This window comes from Mirounga angustirostris, unplaced genomic scaffold (genome assembly GCF_029215605.1).
Source record: "Mirounga angustirostris isolate CCGP_5_RB_7025 unplaced genomic scaffold, mMirAng1.0.hap1 SCAF_4, whole genome shotgun sequence".
NCBI lineage: Eukaryota > Metazoa > Chordata > Mammalia > Carnivora > Phocidae > Mirounga > Mirounga angustirostris.
In genome coordinates this window covers 140,847,227-140,872,185 of record NW_026991712.1, presented here as the reverse complement: position 1 = coordinate 140,872,185, position 24,959 = coordinate 140,847,227, and the positions used below count along the sequence as shown (strand labels likewise).

The 24,959-nt window shown below is 39.3% G+C and overlaps 1 protein-coding gene across 15 annotated transcripts in view; it reads left to right on the top strand.

The window, feature by feature from the left end:
* NFIA (nuclear factor I A) overlaps positions 1-24,959 on the top strand; it is a 369,091-nt gene that overhangs the window by 171,215 nt on the left and 172,917 nt on the right. For 13 of the 15 annotated variants that reach the window (XM_054512839.2, XM_045897554.3, XM_054512841.2 and 10 more), the window contains one exon: positions 19,706-19,771. The exons of 1 other annotated variant lie outside the window; for it this stretch is intronic. In XM_054512839.2, coding sequence (XP_054368814.1) covers positions 19,706-19,771 — 66 coding nt within the window. Of the gene's footprint in view, positions 1-3,851; positions 4,017-19,705; positions 19,772-24,959 lie in introns of those variants that run through there. One more of the 15 variants, XR_006794514.3, reaches the window with a different exon arrangement.

Sequence of the window (24,959 nt, the reverse complement as noted above, 5' to 3'; positions counted from 1 at the left end):
TGGTCTTTAGTCACCTTGGAACCTGACCAGCAGTTGCTGGAGTGAGTAGAAAAGGTGGATCTTTTTTTTCTTGGCACCTCACACGGGATCATAGGCTACTTGGTATCACAGACATGGAAACTATGGTACTCTGTTGCTGAACTGTGGTAGTGCAGATCTTTTGGTAGCTGATTTTGAATCTGAGACTCAAGCTTCCTTCCCACATGAATTTGATGTGGCTACTGCTAGTTTGCCCTCAGGAAGACCAAAATTTAAGCCCCGTAGGAAGTATTTCCACCCCTACCTATGTACCCACCATACCTTTTAGTCCCTAAGTATTGTTAAATTTAAAGCAGAAAGTAAGAATTCTCTGAACACAGACTCCATTTTCTGTGTGCTTTATTTTTTTTGGTAAAGAAAAGTGTTAACAGTCCCCATTTGTCTGCTTGCCTGTGACTACGTGTGTATGTTCATGCTAGCCTGGGACGAGAATTGCAAGGCTTGAAAGAAAAAGACGCGTCATTTTTATAAATGTGGTAAATAAGTGAAAACTGTCCAACTTTAGAGCTGCATTCAAGTATTGTTATTAAGGGCCTACCAGTTGTTGCTTATTGTCCACCCATTTTGGCAAATTTGCAAAATAATTATTTTCTTTTTGTTTATATTTTTCAAGGTCCGTTCCTTATTTAGCCAGAGGGAAACCCAATACCCTTAGCAGAATTTTACTTCAGTTACCTAGAGAGCTAAGAGAAGAACAGGTCAGAGGGATGTGATAGAAATTTATCTGTCTGTGCTGCCTAAGGTTAGCTAGCTAATCAATTTCTGTAGCAAAATAAACGTGCAGAGGTAGAAAATTGTCCCAGGTCATGAATTTTCCATTTTTTACTTAGCTGCTTACGTGAAGTTTTCTTTCCCTCTCACTGTATTATTTAAATACTTAATCTTTATTCTTAGTTCAGCATCCTTCATCATATGTCCTTACCTCCCTTGAAAAGTGTGCAATATATTGTTTGATCATCTGTACAAAATCACATCACTTCATGGATATTCTAAATATAGTCTGTTAGTATATAGCACCTACTAAAAGGTGAATATATATATATGTAATAGGCCGTTTTCAGAACTTTTGGCTAATTTTAGAAATAGCATTCTCAACTTCAGGCCAGGTTTTTGAAAAAAGACTTTAGGAGTATCTGAGATTCTGCCTACATCAAGCCAAAGGTAAAAGCTGTTCTGTTGAGTGAAAATAGGGTGTGGCAAACATGCTACATATTGGAATTGGTCTCTTGCCTCACAACTTTTTCTACAGAGTTTCAATATCCATCTCCTAAAATGCATGCTACAATGAAAACCAAAAAAGATTTTTAATGATCTAAATGTAACCTCTGATGTGCTTTTGATGTTGTTGTTGCAATTCTCATTGACAGCAGCTTTACTAATACACTAGTCCAAACACAGCTGTCACTCCTTCATATACTTAGTAAAGTGTTCTTGCCTTCCGATATGTATCTGGGAGTCATCAGTAATTATGAAACCAGAAATGCAGAAGCCCATCATCACATACTACAGAAATTTTCTATAGGATTGACCTAAAAGGATTTACATTAAATAACATTTTAAACTTTATTCCTTCTACTACAGATAACAGGAAATGTTTTTAAAGGCTGGTCCCAAAATATTTGCAAAGAATTGTCAGAATTGTCTTATGATTTGAGTAATCTTACTTCCCTTTTAGAGTCCTATTTTTGTTGGTTTATGTTTCAAATATTGCATTGATAGGATTATTGTGAGCACGAGGGGAGACATTTGGCCATTGCTGATAGAGATGGGGAAGTTGCTCTCTCGTATGTAACCATTGCATGAATTGTAGCCTTAATCAAAAAAAACCCAGCATGTTTTCTAACTGGATTTTGTTCCTGCTAGGAGTTAGAAAAGTCTGTAAGCCATCTCTGGGATAGTCCTTGCTTAAAAAGTCTTACCCAGTCTGGCCCCTCCCCTTTATTCCTCTGTTCAAGGTCACTTACTGAGCATTTACTATGGGCACAATTTCTTTAGGCAAGTAGGAGCCTTGTGCCCTCAAGGGTTTACAGCTTGTTGGGAAGGCAGATGGGGGATTATACACACAGAGAAATGAAATAGGAGCTGAGCCCTGTTCTTAGTAACCAGGCTGTAGGGAGCCAGAGGAAAGGAGTGATTAATTCTGCCAAGAGGAAGGGAGAGGATTCTGTCTTCATCCTCTTCTATACTGAATTACCTTCTAAATTCAGGACAGGGATCTGCACTGTACAAATGTGACTCACAGGGCTCGGGAAAGAATGCAGCTACTTTCTGTGCCTAAATAGGGTGTTGGCGAAAACAGGGTAAAAGCAAAGTCAGAACTGTATAAATTGACTGAAATCTTTTCAAATATTTGATAGAAGGTCTTGGGTTAAGTGTTACAGTTTTAATTAAAGTATTTTAATGGCAACTGAGGGTTAATGAACCCAATGGACATTATCCTAGTTATCAACATGTTGTGGCCATACAGTTGGGAATAGCAGTGTGGGCTTGTTTGTGCGATACAGGCGGGTTATCATTAAACTTTGCAATAGTCTGTCACTCATTCCTGAGGCAGAAGAACTTTTGAGTTTGCAATAGATCATCCTGTGTTGCAGTTTTGCTTTTAAATTTAGCCGAAATTGAGCCTACTAAAAAAACTTGTATGAAAATGGAAAAAGTAGGGGCACCTAGGTGGCTCAGACAGATAAGCGACCGAGACTCTTGATTTTGGGTCAGGTCATGATCTCGGGGTCGTGAGATCGAGCCCCGCATCGTGCTCCGCCCACTCAGTAAGGAGTCAGCTTGGGGTTCTCTCTCCCTCTCGCTCTCTGCCCCTCCCCCCACTCATGCTCTCTAAATAAATAAACAAATAAATTTTTCTAGAAAATGGAAAAAGTGGAGTTTTGAATCAATGAATTGTTCAATCAGGGCAGAGGTCCAGTTTAAACAATTTAAGCCACGGACATCTTTTACGGGAAGGCTGTGTCTGCACTTTCATGGTCATTGCCCCAGTGTTCTGCTTTGCTTTTCTCATTCTAAAGGCATGAGGCCTATTTTCCATATGAGTTTTCAGCAAGTATTTGTACCCATTTATTTTATTTTCTCAAGAAACTTTTAAGAAGATTTTTCAATGTAGTGCGTACCAGGGACCATGTTTCTCTCTGCATTGGTACTATCCTGTTTTGAACAGCATGGTGATTTGCTGTTGAATTCTGCAGAGGATGAATGTCCTAACTCTGTAGATTGTAGGGTTAGTGTAACGTGCATATGATGAGCGCAAAACTTTGTGAGTCTTCTATTCTGTTCTAACCCTGTTCTGTCTCCAGAGTTCTGAAGAGTGTTTGGCACACAGTAAGTGCTCAACACATATTTGGTTTTATTTATGGAATGATATGCTGACTGAATGCTTAGAATATACCATTAAGGAATTCTAGTTGAGCTTTCATTTTGTTGGTTGCTAGATTTGTAGTATTTTAATCCCGTATATGACAACATTTCATAAATTAAATCAGACTTACCAGTGACATCTGAAGCCCCATTTACTCTTTTGCGATCAGTAGTTTCTGAGGACATCCAGTTCTTAGGAAAACCTGACTTAGACTTAAAGAATTAAGAAATTTTAGGGAAAATCTAGGTCTCATTGACTTTAATAGCCTTAAAGATGAGGTAAATGAGATTCAGGTTTACCAGGCTTTTAACGATTGGTTCTGGATCCCAGATTTCCTGATTCTGAACTTGGTGTTCTTTTTTTTTGATATTAAGTCAGATACCTTAAAGCTTTTCCCCTCTGTTGCTGTCACTTTTGATCTCTCGTTTGTGAATACTTTCTTTAGACCAGACGGAATAATAAAGTACTCCAGTAGAAGAGAACTCAGAGGTGAGCTGCCCATGGAAATGTTATAGGCCAGGCCCTACTTGGAAGGTGCAGCCAACAACAACAACAACAAAAAAAAAGAAAAAACACCCCACCAAGCTGGCGATCCGCCTTCCACGCAAAGGTTATTTTTTCTTATTACAACAAAACTAATTAGTGGATTTTCTAATGTAAGGAGATGTTGCTGTTAGTAAAAGTTTCCTCCGTGTGCCAGAAAGCAGATGGTGGCGGTGAACAGTGTTTTCCTTTGCCAGGTTTTGTATATGCTTTCTAAACCTGCAAGCGATTTTGCTTTTCCAGATTCAGACTTCTGATCTTTTTTATTTTTCCACAGAAATAGAAACTTACATTTAAATGTACTTGCATCATGTGGCCTGTTTGACATATCATGGTTACTTGAAAATGTTGAGTAACATTTGATGTTCTGCATGAATTTCTTCTCCGGGCCGTCTTGTCGTTCTATACGTTCTCTCCTTACGGAAATCAAGAGTCTGTGCCCGGAGAGTGCCACAGAATGAGTTTTGATGGGGTTATGAAAAGCAACGTATACGATTTTCTTTATGTGGAAATCTTTTTTATTTTGTTTTGTTTTGCTTCCAATTACTGTGTAAATACCAGCTTTTCTCGGGAAGATTCCTGAGAGCCTGCCTCTATTCATTATGACATCAGTGTTTGTATCGTTTTGAATAATTCATTTCCCTATCTTCTACTGGTGAGATGTTACTCTCTGTTAATGTAGAATTTTCTTTTGGCCTGTTTTTTAAATGCAGTTCCTTCCAAATATGTTTGTGTAAAGTCTTCCCCTGTGAAGTCGGAGCATGTCCGTACAATACCACAATGGCAGGTATTAAAACAAAGTGCTCTCTGATTTTTCAGGCCAGTTGGGAGAATACGCGGCTGCAGTGGGGGGTAGACACGAGGCAGTTTTGTATGGTAAAGACTTACGGCTTTGTTGACTAAGACTCCAGACATTTTCCCCTTTCTACAGGATTTCCATGTAGAGGGGAAAAGGAAATCATTACATCATTAGGTTGGTTGTTAAAGTAGAAAATAAAAGTGGAAAATGGAAACCAACCCAGTGATATCGTTGAAATCATTTGGGTGAAATGTTATCAAGAAAGAATTGTCCCCAAGTTACTAAATGGAAAAGTCTTAGGAAATGATGTCCTGTTTGTGGAGATGTTAGCCGGCATCAAAGAAAAACATCGTTCCCACGTTAAGGGGATGCTGAGACTGTTCTGTCCATTCCCCAGGACTAACCCGGCCAATCAGAGACCCTCTGCAGGGAGTTCTTTTACCCTTCACCGCTGAAGAAACTGATTTTTACTTGTAACTTTCCCCCTGTCTGTTGCAAATAAAATTTCCTATCCCACTGGAAGAACTGCTGTTTCTGACCTTGGTTCAAATGATACCACTTCTTTTGTTACTGCCTTTTTTTTTTTTTGCCTTTTTTTCTTTCTATTGTTTCTTCTTTTTCTTTGTTTTCCCCACTTATTGTTTGTGTTTCTCTTCTTTACTAGTAACCAAAAAATAAAACAGGACAGAGTTTAGAAAGGACATTCATAGGATCCAACCAAAAATGGTCTAGCCACCGTTTATTCTTTGCTTATCTTAAGATTGTAAATCTGAAAATATGGCGGTGAAATTGAATCACTGGGAACCACAGGTCAGGGCCTTGGCTGTGGGAATGCTGCAGGGGTTGAAATGGTGCCTCATGAAGCCCAGCTGGGCTAGGGAGTAGAGGTGAGAACATGTGAAAGTGGGGGCATGATTGGCAGGGAGAACTGCTGGCTTTTGTTGTAAACACTGGTCTCTGCACCTCCCTATAAGCTTTTGCTTGTACATAGGCTTTCTACCATGACCAAATATTGGAAAAACCATGCATCCCAGGGATTTGTCATTTTTGTTGACTATAAAACAACAGATAAGCCATTTCTTATTTATAGAAATATTTACCTCCCCCATCCTCCCCTGATAAACTTTGGGAAGGGTTCTAACCTAGGGAGACTCTATGTTACTACCACCAGTAGAGATGGGGGACATAGCTACTTTTATTTATTTGTTTTTTTTTTTTTTTAAAGATTTTATTTATTTATTCGAGTGAGAGAGAATGAGAGATAGCACGAGAGGGAAGGGGGTCAGAGGCTCAGAGGGAGAAGCAGATTCCCTGCTGAGCAGGGAGCCCGACGTGGGACTCGATCCCAGGAATCCAGGATAATGACCTGAGCCGAAGGCAGTCGCCCAACCAACTGAGCCACCCAGGCGCCCCTGACATAGCTACTTTTAAAAAACAAGTAATGTGGGGCGCCTGGGTGGCTCAGTCGGTTAAGCGACTGCCTTCGGCTCAGGTCATGATCCCGGAGTCCCGGGATCGAGTCCCGCATCGGGCTCCCTGCTCGGCAGGGAGTCTGCTTCTCCCTCTGACCCTCCTCCCTCTCATGCTCTCTGTCTCTCATTCTCTCTCTCTCAAATAAATAAATAAAATCTTTAAAAAAACAAAAAAACAAGTAATGTACACTTTTCTAAATGGTATAGAGACTTGGGACTCAATAAAAAGCTCACAGTGCTTTTGCACACAGTAGGTGATCAATAAATGTTTGATGGTGAAATAAGCAAGCTTCTTCTTCCTAAGAATAACTAATTATTAGTCATTGGTTAGAGTGGCGATGATTTTTAAACAAGGAATCAGAGTAAAGATCAAATCACCCACTTAGAATTTTTATGAGGAGTAGCTGTTGAAATAGCACCTTATATTAGACTTCCCAGAACACATGATTTTTTTAATCAAAATAAATCCAGGTGACAAGAAACTCTTATTTTAAAAACACATCCTGGGGGCACCTGTGTGGCCCAGTCAGTTAAGCATTTGCCTTCGGCTCAGGTTGTGATCCTAGGGACCTGGGATAGATCCCCATGTTGTCATCATCGTTGGGCTCTGAGCTCAGGGGGGAGTCTGCTTCTCCGTCTCTCTCTCTCTCTCTCTGCCACCCCCTCCTTGTGCTTGCTAGCGCTCTCTACCTCAAATGAATAACTAAAATCTTTTAAAATAAATAAATAAAAGCACATCCTGAAGAGAATTAATTTGGCTAATCTGACCCAAACTATCACTAGGCATTGTATGGAAGACAATTTAATTGTAGGATTATTACTAAGCATATTATTCATCTGTACTGAGTTCCTGAAATCAAAAATACTTATCCCCCCACCCCAACGTCACCACAGAAAAGAATGGAGATTGTGTCCTAAAATGAAAACAAAAATGCAGATAAATGAACTTTACATGAGCACATGAGCTCAACTGGTACCTAATTGTGTTCAAGTAGTAGGACCCCAGGATCAGTGGTGGATTTCTGAAAGCTTTTCTGGATTTCAAAGCTATATGAGTGAATTTATGTGTTTTAATTATCTAGGTTTGTTTTTTGCTTGTTATGTGGAATGTTTGCAGTTTTCTCATTTGTATCAACTCACACATTTTTGAAATTTTATAATTCAGTATAGTTTTGGTTATAGATTAAAGTTCACTGACTAATCTTTTTAGCATGTTCAACTGCTCCATGAGAGATACACAGAACTTGATGGCTTCCAAGTGTGGTTCAAACATCCAAAGCACTTGAGATTAGCACCATGTGAAGAAATTTTAAAATATTGTACTGCAATTAATTTTAAATAACTTAGCACTGCATATGTCAAGGAGAAAGCCATGATAGGATCCAAATGGAAACTCCTGAAAGTGAAATGATTCAGTACATTTAAATCATTTTATCTATCATAAAGACATAGAAGCAAAACATATATGATTATTTCTACTTGCAAAAGGCTTGGGTGAATTGGTAGAGAATCATATCATTTGAGCTTTATTAGGATACTATGGGAAGTCTGAGAACCATTTTTTGGTTGGGCTAATGATAACTCCCCGTATTCTTGCATATTTGTTATAGGTTCAGAAACCAAGTTATTAGGGAAAAGTTATTGTCAGTGTGTAAGGATTATATAGGGGCACCTGGGTGGCTCAGTCCGTTAAGTATCTGCCTTCAGTTCAGGTCATGATCTCAGGGTCCTGGGATGGAGCCCCCTGTCAGGCTCCCTTCTCAGCAGGGAGCCTACTTCTGCCTCTCCCTCTGCCCCTCCCCCTGGCTCATGTGCTTATGCTCTCTCTCTCTCTCTCAGATAAATAAATAGAATCCTTTTTGAATGTAAGGGTAGAAGCTTTAAAAAAAAAAAAGATTATGTATATGTATATATATATTATATGTAGAGGAAGTATATCTGAAATATTTTTTAACAAATACTGTTTTAAATCCTAGGACCTTGCACCTAGACTACATTCTTTAAGGATACCTTAGTCAGTAGCTCCTAAAACACAATGCTTTCTGGTGCTCTGGGTGACTTGGTGGATCAAGGTCTAAAGAGAAAACATTGCTTGTGGCCTTCTGTGGTCAGGATTGACCAAGTCACTGAAGATAAACATTTGTGACTCTTAGTGGGCTATTTGTGGTCATTTATAAAGAAGAGACAGTCTTTGACTTATAATGATTACTGCACTCATGTTTTTTCTAATTGCACTTATAATTGGCAGTAAATAAGAAAATATCATCCAGTCCCTTTTGATGGGATAGGGTCCCAGGCTTAAATGTAGCCAAAAGACCAACTACTGGATTGCTCATGATCTATTTCAAATTAGAATTTCTGGGGCTGCAAAGAATCTTTACAGGATACCTAACACGCCCCTCATTCCGGTCCAGAAAGCAGGTCTTCTGACCTCTGTAGGGTCTTCCCTTACCACATGGAGTATACCACCATCCTGTCCTGCAGTCTCCCCAAAGCCAAAGAATCCACCCGAAATATCTGTCAACATCTCCTATGATGGGCCCTGTTGTATTTCATGACCCTAAGAGAGCTATTTTTTCATTTTTTGATTTCTATTCCATTTCAACAAACATCTATTAGTACCTATATGTTCCAGATACTGTGCTATCTGGCAATAAAAATAACGAGGCAGGAAATAAAAGGAGGTAGTCAGTGTGATTCTTTCACTAGTTTATATACTTCCAAAAACCTGCTTCCGTGCAGTGTACAGTTAGAGAATTACTGGTCTTATAATTTACAAGGCATTTAAAATCACGCCACTCGGTCCTCATAATCTTGAAACTCGGGCGTTTAGAAGATGAGAAGCAACGGGGCATACCCAGCGTCCAAGAGAGGGCTCAGACCCAGGCTTGCTAATACCTTTGCCTCCTTGGCTTGTACCTCAGCTGCCTCTGTTAGAACTGTCCTTTCTGTTCAAAGGGAGGAAAGCGGGCCTGATTAGGAATACCATTCGGCACTCTCTATGAAATTGTTCCTGTGGGGAAATCGGATTAAAAAAAACTATTTTGGTATTTTCCACCATGCCCAACCATGCCAAGTATACAGAAACAGCTTCCCATTTCTCGTAAAAGGACTCTGCCTCAGCCTCCCGTAGCTCCCTAGAAAAGCAGATCCCGGCCACTACCACCAATAGTTAGCATCCAGGTTCCTTTAAATTTTGTTACGAGGCTACAGTTAGTGGTCCTGATTCCTGCTAACGGAGAATAAAAGCAATTAGGCTTGTGCACAATAACGTGCTGCTGTACATTGATTTCACCGGGAGATAGGACTCAATCAAGAGGCGATGCCACCGAATCTTGATTGTATTATTAGCCGCATAGACTGAGAGCTCCCTGGGAACAGAGACCTTACCTTTTAAACTCTTGTGTCTCTAGGTAGACAGGGTGAGAGGCACACGGTAGGAGCATTAATGAATACAATGACTTCATGAATGGAATGGGTAGGCCCAAGGTCAAGGAATTAAAAAGGAAGCAGTTACTGTTTCGGGAGAATGTTCCAGGGTCATTTTCCCCTTTGGTTAGGAGTAGTGGTGCGAACACTTGCTAACACTGCAGAAACCCAGACTTGTCCAAAATCCCTAGTTCTATTCCTCACCAGGGGTGCAATTCATACCACACTGACAGACAGTCCTGTTTTCTCAAATGCTTCAGGATAAAGACCCTTTTTAAAAAGAAACAAACAAAAAACCCCAAACGTCCTGGTTTACCCAGCCGCAGAATCTTTAGCCCCCTCATGAAGGTGTCTGCATTTTTTAGGCAAGTTGTTACCATGCCATTCTCACTCCTGTTCTTTTACAGAATTATTTTCTGGTTATGGATGTGACAGGGGTCCATTGGTTTGATTTTGGAGGGTTCGGTTGTATAGTCAGTAGATTCAGATCTCTTCCACTTGTGTTTTCTCTGGGCCCCTTGTCCCTCCCCTCTTAATCCCCTATCTTCCTTTTTGCCTTTCCAAGCGGGAAACTGTCACACAGCACACCCCACCACCTTGTCATCCCAAATTCCGTGGGAGCCTGAGCTCTGGGGGTCTTCTTGAGGCCTTAACCTTACTTTTAGACAGTTGTCATTATCTTTGTCTAAAGGTCATAGCTAAATTGAATAAAAGGAAAGCTGTGTTTTCCTGTCGATGCACAAAGGCGGTATTGACTTCCCTAATCCAGTTTGCTGAGGGGTGAGAGAATTAAATTAGATATCTAAGCACAGAAATTGAGAGCCTTTGAAAACAAAGATAAGGAGACAAGACTGTATTTTCCCTTTTCCTGGGAGCTCTGGACTCAAGATTTTACAGGTGTGTCACCTGATCCATGGTCTGCATCGATCAAAACTGTGCCAATGCATATTTAATTAGCAAGGGGACCCTGGATGCATTAGAGCCATCATCCCTATATTGCATGGACTGTCAGACTTTCTGCACACTTCTCCACCCCCACCCTCCCCTCCAGCCATGCTCCCTCCCTTGCCTCCTTGTTTGGGAAGCTTCTGCATTTTGTCTGAGCAGCTAAAAAGTTTCTTTGTTTTTAGCTGCTGATGCATACAGCACCACTGAGGAGAATACAAACAAGTAGTCCTAAAGTGTTTATTTTGTCTAGGAAGAAAAGCTAAACCAATTCGATTCTTCTGGTAAGGTTTTTCAAACCCTGTAGAAAACCAACAAGAAAAGCGAAAAGAAAAGAAATACACTGTTCAATTCTTCATGTATAGATTTTTTTAAAAAAAAAGAGTTAGTTATATTAGGATTAAAAAAAAGGGGGGGGGGGATCCCAGGATAAACAATAATAGGATTAAAGAACACTTTTTTATTGTAATAGAAAAGTATTTTCTTTTTAAAAAAATCAGTTTTTTGATGGTTAGGTAGGGCATATTAGCAATTTTTTAAATTTATCAGTCCAATTTGCATGATCAAATTCACCATTCTGTCCCGAGTCTATCATGCCCTTAGGAGATCCAATGAATGTAGAAAAGTTATTTAAGATAGAAGGTGGGCAAAAAGTTAAGAGTTCTATGAATTTTTTTTTTTTTTTTTAAGTTTCAAAGGTTTCATGGGAAATTCTACTGGTGGGGATTCTTAAAGTGACAGGAGGTTTGGAGTTTTGCCTCAGACAGGTTATTTCATGGGATTATGGTCACCGTTCATTTTCACACAGGTTACAAAGCCCAAATACCCAGACAGAGTGTTGTCTGATAAACAGATGTAATGTCCCAAGTCTGCTTAGAATAAAGAGCAACAGACTGTGAGCACATGTTTAGGACTCATTTAAACTAATCAGCATAGTCTAGCTCATAGTTCTGTCTCTAGTCTACTTTTGAGGTAGCTTCTTGCTGGTAAAGTAACAAGGAATTTTTTTTTCCCTGCTACAATTTGCTGCAGAGACTCATGGGAAATTCATTTGCATACATCTTGTTACAAAGACTGACTACTTCCTGGCTTAGACAAAGTGTTGCCTGATAAACAGACTTAACACACAAATGTCTGTCTGGAATAAACAACGGCAAGCTGAGATTTACATTTCCATTATCAGAGATAATCTCTTTCCCAGTATATGGGAATTAAGAACCTTTTCTTTTAAACGAGGTCCATGATGCTGATGTTTTATACCAGAATCACATCATGGGTGAGTTGGGTCTGATTTAAAAAAGAAACAAAAAACCTAATTTGGATGGAGAGATTCATATTGCCATGGTAAATGTACATTTTTGGGGGGAGGGGAGACCTTACAGTTTTAAAACCAGGTTTCCTTGTATTATTTTAGTTGATCTCCGCAACAATCCTGTTAAGTTAGGCAAGATGGTAATTAGTGTCCCCATTTTACAGATGAGGAAACTGAGATCCAGAGCAGTTAAATTATATAGTTGAGATTTTCTAACACCTTTTTTATTTGTCATTTCATGCTTCTTTCAGTAGTAAAAAAAAATGAATGCAAGAAAAGCTAATACTTAGTGTACATCCTGAGCTTAAATAGCATGGTTTCCCTTAACAGAAGTCATTTTGTTATTGTAATAAATTTCTTTATAGATATTCGGATACAAGAAAATAATGCATATAGACTGTAACTCAACCATGCATCATTTTCATTTGACACACTTGTTTTTATAACATGAAAGTATACAGGGAAATTTTCTATTTTAAGTTGTGTAGATGACTATGTGAGTAATCTTCAAGTATATATTCTCTGTTTAAGAACTCCACCAACTTACTGTTCCAATTAATTTCGTTTGTGAAAAAAGTGACTAAAAAGGGGATGTGATGGCTTTTTAAGCAGGTCTTTGTTTACACATGAGTGGGTGGGTGACCAGGTTGACTCAGTCAGTAACTTTGGAGTTCTGAATTGATCAACAGGTTACCATCACATTTCCTGTTGTGGGAAAAACAAAACTCAAAATGATTACCTGAATGCTATATTTTAGTCACAGACCCTTGTTGAAGAAAATGTAAGAAATTATAAATTTAGTATCGTGCTTGCAGATCATTAACTTCATGTAGAACTTCATTGAAAAAGCTGATCATTACTTGAAATCAGCCTCGTGCAAAGACTGAAGGTTTAAGATTGAGTCATTTTGTCGTTACTTTCAGAGTGACTGAATTTGTCATTTTTAAAGCTTAGAAATGATCCCCCCTCACTGTCATAACACAATAGTTACGCCATTTTATTTTTTTTCTCAACGTGTTAAAACTGTATCATTCCACAACCTCCTCATGCACACAGAAAAATAACACATTTATGAGTAGGTGATAAGACGGTTGACTCACTCTTCAACCTAAACGGTCTCATCATCATACACAGTCCCGACTAAACAGATGGGCTCTGAATACCAGCGCTAACGCCAAAAACTCTAATTCCTGCAAATTTAATATTTCACAAATTCTTCTTAAGGAAGACATTTAAAAAATTTTTTTTTCAAGAAAAACAAATGGTAGTAACCTAGATCATGTAACACTCTTAAATATGCCCTGAAAATGCGATCCAGGGAAATGGCTAAGAGGTAGATCTCCCCAGCAGCTGGGGGAGCCCTGCCACGTCACTGCTGCATGAACACAGCCTTCCCCCTCCGTCCGAGCCTGGATGAGAGGAGAGGCAGACCCACGTGTGCACACTAGCCTAATTCTTTTGGACCCAGGGCTTTTCCTCTGCTCCATCTCCCCATCTCCCTTCTGGTGAAGGACTTGCTCGGCAGGCTTCGGTTACCGCGGTTACCACTCACGCGTGTGCATGTGCAAACACACACACACACACACACACACACACACCCATGCAAACACTCCCTTCCAGCTTACTGGTAAAGTTGTAGCAATCAAAGTTTGTATTTTAAATCCAATCAAGATAACACTTGCCATTTAAAGGCCTGTGGAGTGTTTCCATTTTTAAAGCTAAGAAAACTTTGATGGTGTGACTCACCTCATGATTTATCTGTGTTAAAATCTAGGTTATTGTATGTTAATTTTTCATTAAGTGGGTCACAACTGTGTACATTAATTGACATTAAATATTGGTTTGGTTATTCACTGGGCTTAAAGGATTTTATCTATTCTCTGGAAAGCTAATAATAATTGAGTATATTTAGTGGCCCCAGATTGAATGATGGTATTATAAATCTCTGTTCTTCACCAGACCATGATGGATAATGTTAGATTTAGCTGATGGTATTGTATTCATCAGTGTTCACGTGTAAGCTACAAACTGTATATACACATGTACAACTAGACACTGACATTCTGCATTCGTGAACAAAGGTTTTTCAGATAATTTCCTCACACCTCAGTCTTTAAGGTCATGGTGATACTGGGGAAAAAATAGATAATAGCCTTAAATATAAAAAATCTTCGAATATTTCTTTTGTAACTGTAGCTGTAATGACTAGTAAACAAATGTGACTATCCTAACCATTTGCCCTTCCAAATTTCTTTACTATCATAACACGTTGTGGTACTGGAGGGTCACAGTAGAGTAATTCTAAACCTTACACTAGCAATCAGGGGGAGAACTGTTTTTCCATCATAACATCATGGATGTCGGGAAAAAATGAATCTTGGTGTGTTTTGGCCTCTTCTGCAAAGAACTCTGTCTTCCTGAACCATAAGAAACGAAACTTACCTGAATCTTGAATATCTTTAAAGGCTGCAATTGTGGAGTGTAACTCTTAATTAGATTCAGAGTGTAATCACCCCTAGTCCTTATTTTCTTTTCTTCCAGAAATGCTCCTAACTCTTCACTTACTTGCAGCAGAGTACTCATTCCTGTCCTTGCCTTTTCCTTTCACATCACAAACAACTTGAAACTCTTTTAGGTGGAATTTTCACTTTCTTTCTTTCATTTGACTAACTCATTTATGTTCCTGGATGCCTCTGGCTTTTTCATATCACCTTTACATTTGGGAGACTTAGAACTGGACACGGAAGTTTAACAGAGACTTTTAAAACTTCATTTTTAGCCAAATCATAATGCAGGGAGGGAGGTTGAAACTTGGGCTGAATTCTTTTTCTCATGGAACCAGAATTCGTCTTTTTAGGGTCCGTAGACCTTTGTTGATATCATGATAACTGAATAGGAATTACACTGGTTTGTGTCAGGGTGGGGGAAGGGTTCTTCACCATATCACCTCTGTTCTTCCTTTATCAATTGTTTACAACAGCAGTTGTTGGGATTTTGAGGCACCCCTCAGGTATCAGAATCTGGCAGATTTCTCTCAGCTTTGTATTTTTTGAATGCGAAAATGTCGTCCATCGTTTTAGACTGCATGTTTCTGGGGGGCCTCCTCTGTGTCAGACACCATCCTCAGCCCTTGTTATTCCGAGGAGCCTCTTGTGGTGTGTCGGCCAGGGGATCACGGGAGGTGATCGTGCGCAACTGCTAAACACTGAGCAAGATTTCCCACCCAACGAACCAGAGGGATATGCCTGTCTTTCCCTTGCCAGGCCCCACGAAGGGGAACATCAAGCAGGAATAAAGGCCTTTTTTGCCCTCCTTCCTCATTTTGTGAGTCTCAGTCCCTATTAGGTATGACTTTAGTATGTTCTTTAATCGCTGGCAGTGGCCCAGTGTTAGAAAGCTGAAGGACAAGTTCATCTTTTTTTTTTTTTTTTAAAGATTTTATTTATTTATTTGACAGAGAGAGGCACAGCGAGAGAGGGAACACAAGCAGGGGGAGTGAGAGAGGGAGAAGCAGGCTTCCCGCCGAGCAGGGAGCCCGATGTGGGGCTCGATCCCAGGACCCCGGGATCATGACCTGAGCCGAAGGCAGACGCCCAACGACTGAGCCACCCAGGTGCCCCGAAGGACAAGTTCATCTTATTGAAAATTCATCTCGTTTGAGTTCAGCAATTAGTGAATCAATCCTTTCGTTGGGCCAGGCACCCTTGGAAGGTACTGGAGACAAGAGTGAGAAAAGAACTCTTTTCTTATGGAACTCAGATTCTCATAGGAGATCATTTAAGATCCCTTAGTATAAATCACACCATAAGAGATGGCTGTACAGTGAAGGGACTGGAGAGGAGAAAGCCGAGCACAGGGAAAATTAGCAACATTCCACCTTTGCTTCATGTCTAAAGAACATAAACTCCATGGAAGTGATGTCTATATTTTTTGCCTGCTCAGTTTTAACCTAATGACATGTTTTTGTCATTCTTCCCCTTCCCAGAGGGAGTGTTCTCTGAAAGTCCCATGCTGAAGGGGAGCAGAACTGAGGTTGGGGCAACTGAATGCGTGGATAAGTAGCAAATCCAGCACAAGGCTTTTGTTCCTGCATTGCACAAGCTTATGGAAGCAGAGACTGATATGTAGGCATTAGGATTTATTTTATTCCTTTCCCCAGTGATTATACTGATAGTGAAATATCTTTGTCTGAGCACTCCAGCAATATAGTTGTAGGCGCCATAAAAATGCATAGATAGCTGGCTGCCCGTTCGAGTAAGAGGCCTCAATCCAGCCTCCTATATGCAAACCCTGTCTATTTTAGGTTTAAATTTCTGCTCATAAATTTTTTAAAAACCAAAAGAAACATTGCTTTTCAAGGTTAGGTTGAAGTCTAAGATTCCTTAAACCAAAAGCAAGTCCCTAGATGGGGAAAAAAAAAAAATTGATGACCCTAATGTACTTCCTCACAGGAGCATTTCCAACTCCATCATTTAAACACACTTTAAATAATATTCTCTTCGTTGTAATATACAGATCTTCTGGCTTTCAACCAGGGAACCAGAGGAAGTCATGCCAGATATAAGGTAGAAGCTATGAGATATGGCATCCAATTCCATGCAGTTGGGTTTGTTTTCTGGGGCCTCTAATTCTTTCAGGCGGCAATCAACTGACCCTGTGTTGATTGTCAAAGAAAGGAAGCTATGAAGTTAACCTAGGCTTCTGGCAGGTCTCTACCAAGTATAAAAGAGAAAAGTTAATTGTTAACCTTCATGATAGTGTTTCAATGTACATGCTTAAGAAAGCAATTGTTCACATATCAATTATGTATGGGTAGAAATTAATTTGCAATTCTGGTCATCTGGTTGACTCCGTACTTAACAGCATCGGTGACCATTTGCCACAGCAGGGAACATGTCCATGCATCCTCAGCATAGAACATAGCCCCGGGACAGGGTAGTTCTGTTCCTTGTTGGTTCAAAAAAGAAACGGCATTAAACAGCCCAGGGTTGAAAGTAACTACGGAAATTTTTAGATCATTTAAATTTTCTTGTAGATCTTTGGCTCTGCCTATCCCTTACCAGGATAGTGTGTTTTAGTATGCTGTCCTCCGTGGATAGCAGTGTCTCCAGCTTTTGAATAAAACTGGAGAAATTAAATTCTGTTTTCAATTTGGCTAGATGCCCCCCACCCCAGTGTGTGTATCTGAGCTTTCAGAAGAGTGCTGCAGCCCCTTTCGTACCAACTCTGAGTCTGTTTTTGCCTCTCAGTCATTTGCTGTTTATTTGCTTCTCTTTCTGTGGCTTGGAATTTTAAACTTTCTTTGAACACACCTACGGCCATCTTCTGTTGCTGTTCATGTCTTCTATAATCATGTTATGTTTCCGTAAAGGTAGGGTGATGAACCAAGTGTAAAAGAAAAGTCAAAAGAACAAAGAAGTCCACTTAATATATTATTAAAAACATCGTTTTGATCTCATTAACCTTCTTGCCTTAATATTAGTGGATAAATATCAGAAAAGTAATTGGCTTTTGTATATTTAGATTGAGATGAAAAATGTTTTTCCATTTGTTCATGAAGAAGTGATTAATCCTGAAGATATTATACCTAGAAGAAGAACATCGGCTAAGCTATCATATTTCCACCAGCTAGGTTTGCTGGTATTACAGCAACATAAATGTTCTATTTGGCAGAATTTTATGTATCCTTTTTGGGATGTCATCAGGAAGAATTTTAACTTTCCCTAAAACAAAATTAAGTATTTTTTAAAATTTTAATTATAAATATTAACGGTTTAAAATTTTCTAGACAAAAATAATAAAAGTATGCCTTTCTCCTAAAACATGTTGAAATACTTCTCAGACTATTTAATTTGTAAGTTTTAATGGCAAAATTACAGGATCTTTCTATAGAGAAAGAGAAGGTAGTCATTCCATATTTTTTTATTGCTCTAAAAGTAATATTAATTTATCGAGTTAAAATTTAAAATATGGACCAGTATGAATTTGCATTTCCCCCAATTTTCAGTGCAGGCTCCATATTTGATTTCAGGGATCATTCTGAAGGATTTCTCTCAAGTTTTTTTGAGCTATCATGCTTTTGTTTGTGTTTTTACTATGGTGATCGTTACAAAATGATAAAAGCTATCACTTTGCCAGACCTAAATAAAAATTCACTTTTAACATCTTTTGTTATTTGCGCTTTTGGATCAGCATAGAATATTTGCTATAGTCACCAGGTTAAGATCATCTGAAAACTTAAAGATAGATATTTTCCTTATAGTACTTCGCTATAATTAAAATCCTCATTTGCTTAAAAGCAGAGAGCCTTTCTTAAAGTAATAAATTAGCATTTCTCGACCTAGGGTCACTAGGAGTGCTACTTCTTTTTGCAATATCTCCAAGAAAGAGAATAATAATGCTATAACTCTGTTGAAATAGAAGTAATATTTTCAGTTTAATCACAGTTAAGTGTCATGACCTTTTGATCTTGCACTGAACTTCTTGCTGAAATGTGGTCAAATTTTAGCCAATTCTAACCCTGTGAAGCCAAGGTAAAGTTATTAGCCAGACTTTCCACAGATGTAGAGGTTTTTCTAAAAAATATTTCTGTTTGTTTGTTTTTAAACAATGTTATATACTGTTTCAAGTCTCAGAATATGTTTTATAGCAGGAAAATTTACCCTTGAAATATTTTGCCCGATTTTTGTCTCCTCCGTCCAAAAATGTCTAAGTATGTTTACTTCTAATTCTGTGAGATTCTTTTGCTCTAACTTAATTTGAGCTCTTTTTTTTTTTTTTTAAAGATTTTATTTATTTATTTGACAGAGAGAGACACAGCGAGAGAGGGAGCACAAGCAGGGGGAGTGGGAGAGGGAGAAGCAGGCTTCCCACCGAGCAGGGAGCCCAATGTGGGGCTCGATCCTAGGACCCTGAGATCATGACCTGAGCCGAAGGCAGACGCTTAACGGCTGAGCCACCCAGGCGCCCCAATTTGATCTCATTTTTAAAATTAAATGTTATTTCATCAAAAATGATCCCATTTAGAAATCAACTGAATTAATTTTTTTTTTTAGTTGGAAATAATTGTATTTTTTAAGTAAAAAATAAATGGAATTCAACGCAGGTGTGCAGGAACCTGTTTTTGCAAACAAGTCCTCTTAGCAGCTCCCAAAGGCATCAGTACAAGAGGAAAATCATACTCGTAAGGTGGAGGAAACCTGTCCCTTTTCAGGAAGATGCCTTTGAGTGATCCTGTGATTTCAAGTGAATGCGCTGGAGTATTAGGACTCTCGTATTTAGTGGCGTTAGTCTGCATAGTATGTTGCTGTAGTAGAGAGCTAAATATCAACAGAACTTGTTACTGTTGTTTGGGTTGCTTTTATATACCAGCTTCAAAATATGTTTTGACACTTTATTATGTTCTGAATCAAGCTTCAGATGTGTGTAATGAAGGATGAAGTCTTTATCAGACTCTAGTGTATAAATAATGAAGAAGAGCAGTTTGGAAATGGTTTCTCTGTAAGAGAAGGGTTTCTGAAGAGTTTCCAGTTTTGATCTGGCGCAAGCCAGACGCCGCTGGAGGCACACCCAGAACGGAGCGTCCTCTCTCGAAAGGCACAGTCTGCTCCTGCCACTGCTTTTCTCCCCCTTTCTTATCTTCCTCCTGCCCCCACTTTTTTTTTTCTCATTCATCTTGTCATTCCTATAATGTTCTCATTCCTAGTTTACATGCTGAACCTTTTGAGAAAGTCTGGCACCTCTGATCCACTTTCCCTCACAGACCCTGTAATTTTTGGCTGTATTTTTATGTTTTTCAGATTCAAGTCAATCTGAAAGTCCCAGCCAGCCAAGTGACGCTGACATTAAGGACCAGCCAGAAAATGGTAAGTTTAGTTGGCGGACTCTAACTGCTGCTTTTAGAGTCCAGCGGTAGCCAGGAGCCAACCAAGTACAAGGATTTTGGGGTCTTTCCCATGGGCAGCTCACAGTAGGAACAACTTTGATGACTCAAGGAGGTCTCTGGATCATTCGAGCAGCCCCAAGCCCTCCTCCATCCCGCTCCCAAACACCATCTGGGTACTCATGAGAACCTTAGTTCCCAAGAACATTGATGACTGTGAGAGGTAGGGTTGATTTCAGAACCTTCTACAGCACAAGCGAGGAGCCACCGCCTCTCTGTTTCATTTTTAGTTCCTTCTAAGGTGGCAAATGCCCCGCGACCTTCTGGTGATTTAAGGTCATTGACTGACAAATATTTTTATAACCGTTCAGAGCTCAACCCTTTCCTAAGTGCTTTCAGAAAATGATCTCTGCCTTTGAAGATTTTCCACTTGAAATTGTCTGAAGTAAAATAGTAAGGATACGTGACAGTATTAAATTCCTAAATTGTGTAATTACACAAATTTTCTGTTGCAGAAACTTGATTAGCATAGAGTGCACTCTTTATATACAAACATAATAGTATCCAGTAAAGTACTAGATCCGTGGTATGTGTTCCAAGTACAAAACAGATTGTTATAAGTTGGAATTTAAGATGGAGTAAAACTATCAGTTTCAGTAAAAACTGAAGAGTGAACTGGCAGTCCCTATCATATACTAAACATTGTACTATGTACTTTCCCAGATATCATCTCATAAAATTCCAAAATGCTCTTCCTCAGTGATATAACTAAAGGCCCTAATGGGGTCTGCTATTTCTTACCTTTGTAACATTGAACAGGTTATTTAACCTCTCAAGGCATAAAGTTATTCCTCATCTTTAAAATAGTACGGTAATAATATATAATAAGAGCCTACCTGTTGAAGAGCTAAATAAGATGCACATATTCATATAGCTTATAAAAAATTGTTAGCTCTTCAACATTACTCATTATTTTTCTTGTCAGTATCATCCTTTACCATATTGGTTTTTCATCTACTTAGAATGACCTCATTCCTTTGGTCACTCTTTTGTTGTGCTATACATTTTTCCACTTTGATCTCCGTCTGATCTTTTGGAATAGATAAGGTAAACTGAATTATGTCAGAATTGTGGGATGGAGGATTTTTGCCACATTAGATATCCTCTCACTACATAATTTGTTTCATTTCCCAAGCCTGGTACATTCTTGATAGCATTGCTGGATTCTGACATTAAATATGGACTCTCTGGCTATCCCCCTATTTATTCTGGTGTTTTAGTGGTATTTTCCTTATCAAAGTTATCTCTTCAAAGCAAGCATAAGAAAAGAGAGACCCCTGAAGTCTTGTCTTTAGTGTCATAAATAGCTACGTCTTATTATTTGTTGACATTTGTAAAGGGATAATTATACTTTAGTTTCATCCTTTATTTCCACCTGACTTACAGGTGATACCTTAAGTGTTTCATTTTTCGATCATACTTACATATAATCTGCCTGAAGTTGTGTCCAGAGATACTCATTTTATTCTCATTTCATTTTTAAAAATTGGTGGGCTGTACGGGTATGTGGTTCATGTATTTAGGGCTGGCCATCCCTCTAGCAGGCCTGCGATTCATCTGTCTTCATAAAATGGCCGACAAGCTGTTCACATGCAAATATAAATTGAGAGCATGAGAGGCCTGGCATGCCTTTCTGGAGCTGCCTGTAATACCGATATTGTGCATTTCCCATTCCAAAAAGCAACCAGGATCGAGCCTGGATTTTTCGGCCAAAGGCACAAAGATACTAGCCAAGTTCACTTTAACCCCAGATCACTTGGTGCTACCTCAAGGATTCACGATACTATTTTGGGGCTGAGTTGGGGGGTGGGTAGGATCATGTGAGTTCAAAGAACGTATTAATATCTGGGGGAGAAAGTAGTAAGTTCCTGTGTTTCAAATGTCTATTTATTTCAAAGAAAAAGAAGTAGAGGCCGCTTTGTCTTGGATGCCTCCAGTGGAAACAGCCTAGGGACACAGCAGGCTGCTCAGTTTCCTCTACCTGCCTTTTGTCAATCTCAGGTGCAGTGATTGGAGGAAACGTGATTTTACCCCTTTTCTAAAGACACATAATCCCTAAAGGGAAATAAGTGAAGAGTTCAGGACCAGGTATTTACGTGCATTAGAGAACTTTTTAGTGTCCGTTTGACCAAGAGTGATTTTTTGCATTACCCAGGTTATGGACGATGAGTTCCTAAAAGGTTTTTGTTTGTTTGTTTCGTTGTTGTTTTTAAAAAGGCAACTCTCATAAATGTAGCAACTGAACTCTAAGAACACTTGGAATCTTGGTGGGTGAAGAAGTGACAGATTCTGGTCTGCAAATAAAATGGGAACGCATTACATCTTCTTCATGTATATATGTGAGGGGAAATCATATTCTTTTTATCCTAGCTCTTGAGGAGAAAGGTAATGGGAAACGAATGGTATTTTCCTAGTAAACCATGGAGAATGAACAGACAAATGGTAACATGCCGTTTCATCCAAAACCATAAACTAGGCCATGTAACTTTACCTAAAGTGGATGCAGCTGTTTCTTCCCTGTCCAACTAGTCTGTTTTTTTCTGTGGAATTTTTGCTTTCTTTTCTTGTACTCCCTTAAGACTCAACTGTAAAAGAAAACAAATCTTTGTCCAATTAGAGTATTAGATGGGAATTTTGAAGGAGTTATTTGAAGCCCAGAGATAAAATACCAGAATCTCTGAAACTCAAAATTGGTATAATATAATGATTAAAAACTCTGCCTCTAGAGTCAGACAGACCCAAGTTCAGATGAAATAATGGCTGGATGACTTTGAATAAACTACTGCCCCAATCTCAGTTTTCTTATCAGTAAAATAAGAATACTAAAAGAACATACTTCGTATTAAAAGGGAGAATATGGTGACAAACCATAAGAGACTCTTAATCTCAGGAAACAAACTAAGGGTTGCTGGAGTGGCGGGGGGTGGGAGGGTTGGGGTGGCTGGGTGATGGACACTGGGGAGGGTATGTGCTATGGTGAACGCTGTGAATTGTGTAAGACTGATGAATCATAGACCTGTACGCCTGAAACAAATATAATACATTATATGTTAATGAAAAAAAATAAAAATTTAAAAAATAATTTTTTAAAAAAGGGAGCATTTGTACACGAAACAGCATCATGTCTGGTTCATAGTAAGGACTCAAAGAAAAGTAGCCATTATTACTCTTAGTTGAAGCTCCTATCTGTAAAGAGCATACGTATTGGAGAGGCCAAAAGCTGGGAGATTTGGAATGGAAGGGGGATAGTGTCAGAAAGAAACCAAGACTTTTAGAGAGGTACCTTCTGTAGGTACCTACTCTGTTCTGAAATGTCAGATGTAAGTCTCCTCAGATCTGTCCATAATCCCCACAGTGCCACATCTGTTTCCTTATGTAGACTGTTCCTCACATTCTGTTCACCTCCTAGGAGTTGACTACCACAGAAGTGATTCAGAGTTGCCAGAACCTTCAGAATGAGCATTCCCAGAGAAGGTGATTCTGGAAAGAAGGGGCCCCACCTAGATGGCTTTAATTTTAGCTGAGTCTTTCCTTGGCACCAACCACATAGAATCTGGCTTATTAAAAACTATAAGCTGATTAAGGGTCGGTCTCATGACCAATTCCTTTTAAAACAATCTTGCAGAGCATATAGCTCTGTACCTTGAACTTAGCAGGTACCTGGTATTTATTTGCTTAATGAATAGAATTAATAAGTAGATGAATATGTTCTCATTATCCCCAAATATTTTGCGAGTGTCTGCTCACTGTTGATTTACCAAGAGGTTTTTAAAGAAACAAATATCAAAAATAAAAAAACAAAAAAACTAATTTGGGTGTGGGGGAGAATTGCACATGGACACGTGGACATACATGCGCAGATAAGACTGATAGTGCTGGGAAGCCAAAGCCAGAAGCTATACTAATGTCCACGGTAGATCAAGTTGTACCTCTGCCCCTCCCACATGAGCAGGTGTGAGCGAAGACATGAGATAACCATCATGTTAGCTTATGCTTGCTTACCACAGGCCATGAAATTCTGACAGAGTTCTCAGCTCTGACTGGAATCATGCATTTAATTCTTCTGCATATTGCTGAAACCCCCTTTCTGGCTTTTCAAGAGACTCTGAAGGTGATAAGCCTTATTTGTTGGACTTTGACTTAGAACATCTACTCAAACCACCTTCGTGAATTCCCGAGAGGTACTTGAGCTACTGATAACAGTTCTTATGGGACAGAATGTTTGAAACGACTGCTCGGTATTTACGGGACCTGTGAACAGTCCCCTAAAGCTTGTGTTCTGTGGTGCATCAGATCAGTCATTAATGAGGGAAAAGCTCATGTGATAACCCTCCTACTTAATTCAAGTCACACTTCTGTAGGGCCACACCGAGTCCATGTCTGAGGGAATAGCATCGTCCAGCATTGGCGCTCTGAAAGTCCCCTCCCCGCTGGGACTCGCTGTGAAAACACCCTTCACTGAAAAAAGGAAAATATGGGATTCCCTCGCTAGAAAAAGAAAAGCTGTGTTCACATGTTTTTGCCCCCTCTGTTGACTCTCTCTCATCACCTGCACCGACTACTATGAAAAGCCTCATCTTCATGGTTTTTAAAATGTGGTATTTATAACAGGAAAGCAGAGTTGGTATTTGGATTATTTCCTTTAGGCTTAATCGTGTTTGTTCTTCCTCATTTATCTGGTGGTCGCCCATATGTTGGTGGCGTAAACCCTCAGATGGGCCTTTGCAATCAGTGGAAAGCCATTAATCATGATGCTTGCCCCAGATTTTGAAAATTTCCAGCTCTACCTGTCAATCTGAAAATCACCCTGGAGAATTGTTTGAGTGTGGCTCTCCTGGTCAGGGATATCGTTTGTGTCATTTCCATCTTGTATCGCTACACTAGATACTGTTGCTAAATGTTGCTAGACGAAAAAGGAATGTACTCCAACCACAATCACATCTCCCTAGTCATCCATTAACTCATTTCTGTGAGCATTTTGAATATTTCAATACTTATGAAATAACTTTCAAAGCTACTGACTTGCTGACTTAGGATTTATGTGTGGGATCCACTTTGTAATTTGGGGGGGAGATAAGAGAACTGTTAATTTCTACTTCTCTTATGGATAA